The 11,216-nt window shown below is 44.1% G+C and overlaps 1 protein-coding gene across 1 annotated transcript in view; it reads right to left on the bottom strand.

The window, feature by feature from the left end:
* Window positions 1-373: 373 nt before the first annotated feature.
* The window catches only part of BBOX1 (gamma-butyrobetaine hydroxylase 1), a 67,363-nt gene continuing 56,520 nt past the window's right edge, over window positions 374-11,216 (bottom strand). Inside the window, exons 7-8 of the mRNA XM_083165437.1 lie at window positions 2,145-2,311; window positions 374-1,204 (exon numbers count right to left, since the gene is read on the bottom strand). Of these exons, the coding sequence (XP_083021563.1) occupies window positions 1,044-1,204; window positions 2,145-2,311 (328 nt within the window). The 3' untranslated portion in view covers window positions 374-1,043. The remainder of the gene's footprint in view (window positions 1,205-2,144; window positions 2,312-11,216) is intronic.

The raw sequence follows: 11,216 nt of genomic DNA, 5'->3' as shown, positions 1-11,216 counted from the left end.
CATGTTCTTTCAAATGAAAGCTGTATTACACTGTGACTGAAAAATATTAAGTTACCTGTTGGTATGTACCTTTAATACTATCTTTAGTACTGACCACTCAGGTCTGTACAATTACTTAATTTTCAGTAAGTGTAAAAAACAAACAAATAATATTGTTTATTTCCACCACCTAGACGGTTACCCCTGAGGAAGTCGTTTTAACGACGAAACGCGTTGGGTTTTGTGTATACTGACCGTTATAGAAATCCATGACTCCACACAGATGAAAGAATTTTATTGTCATATTTTATCTGTTTTATATTAAATCTGTTGTACCGTGACCACATTGTCACCATTTGTTCTATTGGTGGTGGATACACTTTAGGAGGGCGCACTTTGTCCATCGTTTGCTATTTCTCCATTTTCCCCCACTAACAGGGGGGACCCACTTAGTTGCTGCCCCTACATTTTCTGTAGCGCATTGAAAGGGTACTCTCTCTCTCTATATATATATATATATATATATATATATATATATATATATATATATATATTTGTAGTACGGTCCGGCACTCACTCTATAAGGACAGCTGCCCCGGTGCCTGTCTCGGCAGACAGTGTAGGTGAAGGAAGAAGACTGGCACTCGTTCACACACACCTTGACAAAGGGGCGCAGCCCCGAAACGTTGGTTGTTTTCCACTGTTTGCTGAATACAGACTTTAAAAGACCTACGAGTGCCAGTCTTCTTCCTTCACCTATATATATATATATATATATATATATATACACACACATATATATATATATATATATATATATATATCTGCAAAGACAGATCGGAGGTAGGAGCAAATAGGGACTGGGGGTGGGGGGAGAGAGATGTGGGCTAAAAACTGTCACAGCTCAAAGTGAAAGTAGATTGCAGAAGCCGTCATTTTGATTGGCTTTAAACTAGTCATCTATAATAATAGCAGCAAAATACAATTATTTATTACAACGAAACTCATTATCTCCTGTAAGATATGATGTATAATTCTGCTTTCAAGTATAATAATGACAGGAATCAGCTTGGTTTCTGCAATTTGGTCTTTAGAGCTCTCAGTCTCGACATCACCACATCCCAGTCCAGGTAGGACCCCTCCAGGTGTCGGGCACAATCTGCGTCTGATTGGTAGCTTCTCCGTCCATGCAGAATTCTCCAGTTGTCAAATGTTACTACTTGACCTAAACAAAAACATTCAGTTAGAAAGATCTAGTACTGTATGCGTTTATTAAAATTACCTACCGTATGTCATAGTCAAACCAATACCAAGGCATCCCTTTCATACACAAGTTAAATGTATATCTGCATTGCTATAGAAAACCACACTATCCATCAAAAGAAGGTGTTTATGTGCATAGAGTGGCTCTGATTCAGACGCAGACCATTTATGCCAATGCATAGGCCGCAGACTACGGAGATGCCCACTGGTAACGGCACAATTCCATTGAAAGCACAGCATGGTAGAAACATTGGTTGCAGCATGTCCCTGCCCTATAGCAAGGGCCATCTTAACATATAGGAACATTGGGCAGATGCAGAGGGCCATAATTCTAGGGGCCTTTAAGCAGGGGCAGGTGGTGGTCACACAATCAGAGCGGCAAGGCAGCATTCACTTCCTGCCTCCTAGCCTACAGCCAGAATGAAAATAGCTGTCCACATGCTGACTGGTGGATGGTTAGACCTATCCACCAATGAAAGTGCTGGAAGCATGTAGAGAGATGGAGTGGAACTGCAGGAGGGGCATGATATAAGTTTTATTAAATGCCATACATCAAAGAAATGGATAACATTATAATGGGTGACATCACTTATAGCTATTTATCCCTCAAGGATCAGGGTAGGGCTAATCACTAATGTGGGTGTCCCCAGCTGGTGAGGTTACAAATGTGGGCGGCCTGACTGCTGCCATCACTGTTAAGAGCAGGCCCAGCTCTCTGGTCAATGTGAATAGATGCCCCCATCTCTTCACGTGTTGTGGGGACCCACATGCCGGCAGTTCACATTTTCCCTTTAAAAATTGGCTGCTAGAACAGCCTAGAATAAACAAAATTATAGCATGAAATCAACTGATGACATCAGACATTCAAATTGTGTTCAATGATAAAAGAAAACTTTACTGACCTGGTTTCATTTTGTAACAAAAAGTATTTTCTGGCTGATTCATAATATTGACAAACGCTTTCAAAGCGGAGTAAAACAACTGCACCTTTTCAGCAGGTATATTAAGTACGGAGTCCCTTGTCGCATTATTAAAATTAACCCTCAGAAGATTTCCATTTGGCTCAAGCCTGAAATAAAAAAATAAAAAAACGTTTTAGTGTGTTGTATATCAAGTTGGAACTAAGACATGAAAACATTTATTTTTGTGATGACCATGACTAGATTCACAGTTGTTGTCATTTCTGGAGTTAAGCAATTATCATTCAACTACATGCATCATGGTCACAATGCACATGCCAGGTTACCTTTGTGATGTCATTACCAAGTGGATTAGTTCATACAGTGATCGATAATCAGGGACAGTTTGGGGCAGGCTACATAAAGTGATGGTAAAAGTACAAGTACCCTTTTTGAGGCATGTCTAAGCCTACAACTGCGCTCCCATATGCACAAAACATTGGGTCAGTGTAGCACTTTCCACGGGTCTTGTGAGTGACTTTAGGGTTACTCAGGGAGTCCATTATTGAAGGATGTGTGGTCACCATTGCATATTTGTACGCAGTTGATAAGATCTTCGAAGCTCTGATGTCTAGCTCATTAAAAATCCAGATGTCTGCGTCATTTGCACATTTTCCCATATCCGTTGTGCATGGGATCGCAGCTACAAATGCATTAGTCTACAGCTCTCGTAAGGCACTATAATCATTTAAGATATCAGCCTCAATTGAATCTGACCATTGCTTGTGAACAAAAAAAGGTAAATTGGAAGCAACAAACACGCACACACAGATGGCGCCGCTCTCATCAGAGCGGCTTCCATCGCGCCCTAGACCACCCTGCACCAGAATGGGGCATGCACACATCGAGACACTGGCACACTCCATTTTCTGCAAAGGACATGCGAGGGCATGAGACACTCGGGCGTCCATGTCCCGTCCACGATGCCAGATGGCCATCTGCTAGAAATCTGCGGATGGTGCGTCAGCGGCCAAAACGAGAGTGGCCCCATCTGTAGAGTTAGACATATTTTATGTTGAAAACTCAGAGTGCATACAAGGGTGGTCAAAAAGAGCATGGCAGGGTTAGTACCTCTGTTCCCCATCTCTGAGAGGGCCCCTCACCATTTCCTACAGAACAGTCTTTACTTTGGATCCAATCTGCAGTGCTACAGCTGGCAGCCACTGGTACTCACCCTTGGGCAGCCTTCATGCTGATGGCGCCCAAGAGCAGTGCTGGACTGCCAGTGGCCATCCAATGGGATTTAGGCTTTTACTGCATCTGGCTGGAGCACAGGCTGTATGGAAGACCGGGGAGGCAGTGAAGGAATCCACTAATGCCACCTCCATTTCCAGGATCCTCCTCTTATCACTGCCTCACTAGCTTAAGCTGTGATCAGTGACCATCCCCATGTGCCACAAGGCAGATGTTAATGCACATCGGCACTACAAACCTATTAGGGCAGCATGGACGGTGTAATGGCTAGCATTCCTGCCTTACAGCACTGAGGTTATGGGTTTGATTCTCAACTTGGAGGTAGCGTTTGTATATTCTCCCCGTGCATGCATGGGTTTATTCCATTTCCCTCCCACAATCCAAAAAATATACTGGCAGGTGGTTTCCTTACAAAATTAACCTTAGAATGAATGTGTGTACATGTGGTAAGGAATTTAGATTGTAAGCTCCACTGGGGCAGGGACTGATGTGAATGTTCAAATATGCTCTGTAAAGCGCTGCAGAATATGTGTGCGCTATATAATAACTAAATATTAATATTCAACAATGTTTCCAACTCTCATATTATTTCTCAAGCCAAGGTTCAAAAATGTTGCTGAACATTGCTAATAAACAGTAGTGTTTAATCAAATGATATGATTGGAGTACTGGTCTATTCTTCTGCATTACCTAGTAATAGGAACGTTAAAAGAATGTTATCTACAGCTCCACCCAAACCTCACGTGGAAAGAACAGTGATGCTAGGGCGCAAAGGAGCCATCTCCAAAAATAAGTAAAATAGACAATGAAACTTGCATGTATGGAGCCAGCTTTGGGCTTATGAATCAATGCTTCCCCCATTAACACAATGGGTTCAGTACAATTTCTCGATGGACACAATACTCATGGTCATAATGCCGACAGTCAAAATACCAGTTTTGTCCATTAGACAGATCATTTGCCTTTGCGAGTGAACCAGAATCAGGCCCTAGTTGTGTTGGCTAGCAGTCAAAATACAGACAGACACAATACCGACGGTCAATATCCTGACACCCATTGATCATGACACGTACAAAAAAACGACATTCATTATGCCGACATGTTCAAAATGCAGACATTTAAAATATCTAGATGAGTTTCTGTGTCGACATGGGAACCCCTCACATGGCTCTCAGTTTTCGGCACACTATTATATCCCCCCCTTCAGGTCCACTGGGATGGTAAAGTATGAACGAGCCTGTTTTGGGGGGAAAAAAAAACTTTTAAACTCATGTTAACATTTTGAAATGTCAGCATTTTGATTATGTTGATATTTTGAACATGTCGGCATAATGAATGCCGGTATTTTGTCCATATCAGTATCAACCAGTGTCCGGATTATGACCGTCGGTAAATTGACTGCTACCCAACACAATTAGTGAACAGTGAAAAATGGTGAAAGATTGATCCATATGGAAGAACGTTAAACCATTGATAAAATCTGTACAGCAGCCAGTATGTCCTCAGGCGGGTCATGGTCCTGACCCAAATTCTGCAGCGTTACATGTACATTCAGTAATAGTTACTTCCTTCGTTTTGAGACACAAAGTTGGTGACTCACATGTGTCAGCTGTTCCTACCCTATGAAGATGGAAACATATAGGAAATAAGACACATTACTTCATTTATAGGGAATCTTCCTTGGAATGTGTCCAAAAAGCATTTTTTAAACACTGTTGTGGGGCCAATTTATTTTATGTTCTATGTTGGACGGTGGGAATGATTTTTTATTTATGTGGGGCCTAATGTGATTTTTTTGTCCATGTGGGAGCAAATTGTTTTTTTCTTTTTTTTTTTTTTCCTGTGGGGACCAGTGTGCATATGTGTTTCCCTGTGGGGAATGAAAGTGTGCCTTGCCTTGTGCAATATTTTTAATTCTTGTTTGTTGTGCTGCAAGTTGAAAAAAGGTTGGAAATCACTATTTTAGATGGTGCTAAATAAATAAGTAAAACATGATTAGTTGCTTTGGGCAACATCTCTCACATCTACAATTTAGTAAATTTACTCCAAATCCTTTATTTTGTTAATTCCTCAAAGAATATGGTACAGAGATGACCAACATATGGAGAGAATTTCTACCCAATTGTTTAGAGCAGCACAGATTATTTAAGCTCAACTAGTTTAAGACAGGTTTCAAAAGTCAGATGGAAATATAAAAGATGGTAGTTCTAGTTCACATGGGAGGTGGCGATGGGCAAACAATCAGTATCCACGTATTTATTTAGCACCTTCTAGAAGATAATAGATAAATATATATATATATATATATATATATATATATATATATATATATATATATATATATATATATATATATATATATATATATATATATGGTAACATTTATATAACCAACTCGTATTCTGTAGGTATTAGCCACTGGTGTTATTCTTTATAGAGACTTTATGCAATAACTATATACATTTGACAGACTACGACAGCACATAAAATAACCAGAGTATACATAATAAAACACGTTTAATGTGAATATGCCAATTAAACAGAAATACATAAACATTTTTTTAAACCGCCACATTATAATACACTAAAGCTTAGTATATTGTAACCAGAGATTATCACATTTTTTTTAACATTTTCCACAGAATCATTAACTTATTCCTCATCTGGCTGAGGAAATTTAAACGTTTCAATGGCATTAAATGTTCCATGTAAAATTCCTCCAGGTATATTTACTGCCCATAATCTAGACACCATCCGCAAAGCAGAATGAATTGACAATTACTGTCTAGCTCAGTGATTTTCAACATTTTTCAACTCACGGCACATCAACAAGACTTAAAAAATCCCAAGGCACACCATCAAGTCCCCACAGGAAAAACACACACTCTCACACACACAAATACTCAGTGGCCGTTGCAGTAATTATACAAGCACAGTGACCCCACAGTAGTGCAAACACAGTGGCCCAGACAGTAGTGTGACCGCAGTGGCCCCCAGAGTAGTGAAACGGTACTTGTTTCCTAGCACGGCGCCAGCGATTTTTATCTTAAGCATCGGGAACAAAAAAATCCCGTTGATCGCATCGCATGCAACCAAAGCGCATGCGATGCGATCGATGCGGTCGACACTATTTTTACATTGGAATCAATGTAAAATGGTCCCTGAGACCATTTTACCATTGGGCCCAATGTTAAAAGCCCCCGAAACCCCAATTTTAATTGCATACCCCCCTCATGGGTGGCATGGTCCCCCATTGTTAACGCCACCCCACGATGAACGTTAACCCAAAGCGTGGCGAGCGGCGGCGGTACGCGTCCTCCAACCTTTTCATATCCACTTCGGTGTGTAGTTGATCTTACATAGTGTGGCGAGCGCAGCAAGCCACGGAGCCCGAAGCGTGGCGAGCGGACACGCATTACTTCACAGGTATTACGCGTCCCCTCGCGGGGCTTGCTGCGCTCACCACGCTTCGGGCTCGGCTATATAAAATCAACTCCACGCCAACGTGGATAGTGGGTGTATGAAAAGGTTGGAGGACGCGTACCGCCGCCGCTCGCCACGCTTCGGGTTGGCGTCAATAGTGGGATGGCGTTAACAATGGGGGGGGGCATACAATGAAAAATGGGGTCTGGGGGCCATTTAACATTGTACCCTATAATGGCATGCGATGGACGCGATCAACGCGATTTTAATATTGACAGGTAATTTAACATTGATTCCTATGTAAAATTGCGTTGATCGCGTCGGTCGCACCGCATGCCATTATAATGGAATGCGATGGACGCGATTAACGCGATTTTCTCTTTGCCGGCAATAAAGGCTGGTAATTGACAGAAAATCGCGTCCATCGCGTTGAGCGCATACCTTAAGTACCTTAACTTAAGGTATGCAATTAACCCCGACGGGCGCTGTGCTAGGAAACAAGTACCAGTAGTAGTAGTACGTTTATTTATAAGGCGCCGCAAAGTGTCCACAGCGCCGTACATAGCAAACAAAAAACAAATGACAAGGTAACGTACAGGGTATGTTGAAAAATACAGTATAAATAGGGGTATAGCTGGTAGAAATAAAATCAGCATCAGTTCAAAAGTAGGTGTCAAAATTGTCGAGGAGACTGAAGATGAAGGGAAGATAGAGGAAGGGAAGAACAGGACAGGAGGACAGGTGAGGTAAAGAGGTAGGGTGAGTACGTGAGGAAGGAGGGCCCTGCTCATAAGAGTTAACATACTAAAAATAGGTGGGTGGACGAACGAAAAACAACAGGATAAGTAGGAACGGAGGGGATACCAGTGAAACATACTTCCCCGCACAGTAATCAAAATACAATGAGGACAGTGCTCCTCTACATAAAAAGTGCACTGCCTCCTACCTGTTCGATGGTCAGAAAGAAGGCTTGTATTGCAGGAAACTGCACTGTGAGAAGCATGCAGAGAAGGAGGCAAGCATGTGGATGGACAGGCGGGCACACACACTGTGGGGGGCACTAATGAGAGGAGCATCTTGGGCCATGGGGGGGGGAAGGAGAGACACAGGACCTGGGGACATGGGTGGGAGAGGAGGGACAAAGGACCAGGGGACATGGGTGGGAGAGGGAGTGTATCTTCCAATACAGCTTATCTTCCCTAATGTGTTCCACACCCACCTCGCCTCATCTGTTGAGCTGTCACAGTGCACAGCAGGGGCATACCTGCCAATCACTCAGGCAGCACTTCCAGCACATGTGCATATTACTCCATAGAGCGGAGATTTGCAGTCTGACCTCCTCTCCAGCAGCACCTTTCACATGGTGAGTGTGTGTGTGGCAGCGGACAAGGGAGCTGCCCCTCACGTTCTAATGCCTCTGGCCCTGTCTCCCTGTCTGGAGGGGAGGACCTGCTAGAATCCTGCTGCTGCTGATACTCTGGTTCGGGTTTTTGCTGTTGCAGTGGTGACAGGCAGTCTGTTCACAGCAGGGAATCTGGCACTGGTTTTATGCTCACAGTCTGTGATGTCTGAGTGGGGCGTGGCAGCACCTGCTATATAAACCTTCCTTTCAGGCTAGGCAGGTGCTGCAGAATCCTAGTCAGATAGCCAGTTAGCCTTGTCCTGTGTCTAGTTAGTTTCTAGCAACCGTAATCAGGAGTTGTGACTATAACTGCTGGGTCCCTGTACCACCTTGTGGATCCAGCTAGGTTGCTGTTACACTACCTCATTTCCTGTGTTACCTCTCTCACTGTGCAGCACTCGCTGGTGTCAGCTTGGTGGCAGCTAGCTGAACCTTTGTGCTGCAGGTGAGCTCAGGTCCTGATATCTTACCCTTTCCCTCAGTGCAGAGCCCACGGGTGTCAGCTTGGTGGCAGCTAGCTGAACCTGTATAGTGCAAGCGAGGGGTACGAGTTTAGGATATTTTCCTATGGTCTTCTTAATCTCTGACCTAGGAAACTATAGGCCTCCCTCTGTAGTACCTTGTTGGGACTGGGGTTGCTTATAGCAACAAGTACATTCACGTGTCGAAGCATTACACCAAGCTCCACTATAGGTATCTCTCCTGTTACCGGAGAGGTACTTATTCTCTGATACTGGGAGACGCTCTAACTGTTGGGCGCTCATCCTCCCAGCCCCTACCTGTGCCTGTGAGTCCCCCCAGTATCATCTCTGTGTATTGTGTGTATGCTCCCAGTCGGTTTTAGTGTTAGTACTTGTTCACTACTGATGTTTGCACTGTTCCTATATCTCTGTGAGTCTGCCTAGCACTGCCCCTGTGTCTCTGTTTGTGGTTCTCTCCACGGTATCTAGTTTGTGCACTCCCAGGTGCATTCATACTGCCAAGTGGCATAACAATTTGTAAGGAGGTGGGGGGGGGGGGGATAGATAGATATAGTAGATAGATAGACAGATAGATAGACAGGCATAATAATGCAATTGACATATGTGTGGGAACCAAACTAATACCCATAAATTATAGAATTATGCCTGGTGCAGCACTCCAAGGGACAAATGTACTAAGCTTCAAAAAGTGATATAAAGTGGAGAGTGATAAACAACCAGCAGACCAGCTCCTAACTGTCAATGTTTAAATCCAGCATGGAGCATGGCAGTTATGGGGCCCACACAAGTAGAGGCCTATTTTCTAAGCGTTATGACTAGATCGCTTAGAAATTAAGCACACATCGCTGTGTGTGTAGGGCCGATAGTGATGCATAGCTCCGTGTGTCTCTATCACCGGGATATGTAGATGAAACGCGCAGGATAAATCTAGTCAGATTGCTTTGCAAAAGACTGAACGTCGCCCGTGTTTTGTTAAAAGATCGATAGTTATTTACTGTTTTCCCTTGCTTAACTAAAATCGCCTATGCTTAATCGCTTAGCACAATCACTGGCACTTTCTGGGCGATCTACATTCCGGGAAGCTCAAGGGAATTCTCCCATGCTAAATCACTGGTGCAAATCACTACGTGTGTACTACTACGGCCTAGTCCAGATACTTAATAAATATGCTCCTAATAATGATAACAAACATAACTAAAATATGTACTATTTCCATTAGAGATTATACACCAAGTACAACGATAAATGAGCAATAATAAAATCTATAATAGCACACCTCCCAACATTTGTTTGTCTCCGAGCAGGACCCTCCAAAAAGGGGCATGGCCTACTAAAAATGGGCATGGCCTACTGATAAATGGGGCGTGGTCTCACTGGGATGCCACATCCTCAGACCACGCCCCTGTTTTTCACCCTTCTGCATCTCTGAATGTGCGCATGCACACAGCGTCTATTTCCTTCAGGCTGGGAAACCCCCCCCCCCCACCACGGGTCACTGCCGACCCTGGGATGACGCAGAAGCATTCCCATAAAAACAGGACAGTCCCACAAAAAGCAGGACAGTTGAGAGGTATGTAATAGCACAGAATTAATGGTACTTGTTTCCTAGAACGGCCACAACGATTTAGATCGTTGTGGTCGTAAGATAAAAAATCGGATCGGTCGCATCGCATGCGATTTGGTCGCATACGATGCGACCGATCCGATCTGCCGATTTTTCACCCGATTTTTTTTTTTTTTACACCAGATTTGTTTAAATTGCCCCCCCAAATGTTAATAAGTGTGCTAGACCCCACGATAGACGTGAACCCGAAGCGTGGCGAGCGCAGCGAGCCCGCGAGGGGCGGCGGTGCGCGTCCTCCGACCTTTTCATTCCCCTACTATCCACTAGGGCGTGGAGTGAGAATATAATAGTGTGGCGAGCGCAGCGAGCCACCGAGCCCGAAGCGTGGCGAGCGCAGCGAGCCCCGCGAGGGGACGCGTCTCACTTCACAGGTATACGCGTCCCCTCGCGGGGCTCGCTGCGCTCGCCACGCTTCGGGCACGGTGGCTCGCTGCGCTCGCCACACTATTATATTCTCACTCCACGCCCTAGTGGATAGTAGGGGAATGAAAAGGTCGGAGGACGCGCACCGCCGCCCCTCGCGGGCTCGCTGCGCTCGCCACGCTTCGGGTTCACGTCTATCGTGGGGTCATGGCGGGCACATAAAAAATGTGAAATGGGTCATATTGGCCCATTTCACCTTTTTTATCATTTTTCCCTATGTGAGATGGACTTAATCAAGTCCATCTCATCTTGTGCCATTATAATGGCACAAGACCAACCGATTTCAATGTTAAAAGATTTTTTAACATTGAAGTCTATGGAAAAATCGGGTCAATCGGTCGGTCGCATCGCGGCCGATTTTAATTGGTCGCGACCGACCGATTGACCCGATTTCTGTCAATCAAAGTGAAAAAATTGTAAAAAATCGGCCACATCGTGAGGATCGTGTCCCTTAATTAAGAGCCACG

Source organism: Crinia signifera, chromosome 11 (assembly GCF_055691185.1).
Source record: "Crinia signifera chromosome 11, ASM5569118v1, whole genome shotgun sequence".
Lineage (NCBI taxonomy): Eukaryota > Metazoa > Chordata > Amphibia > Anura > Myobatrachidae > Crinia > Crinia signifera.
This window is presented reverse-complemented; position numbering and strand designations above follow the sequence as displayed.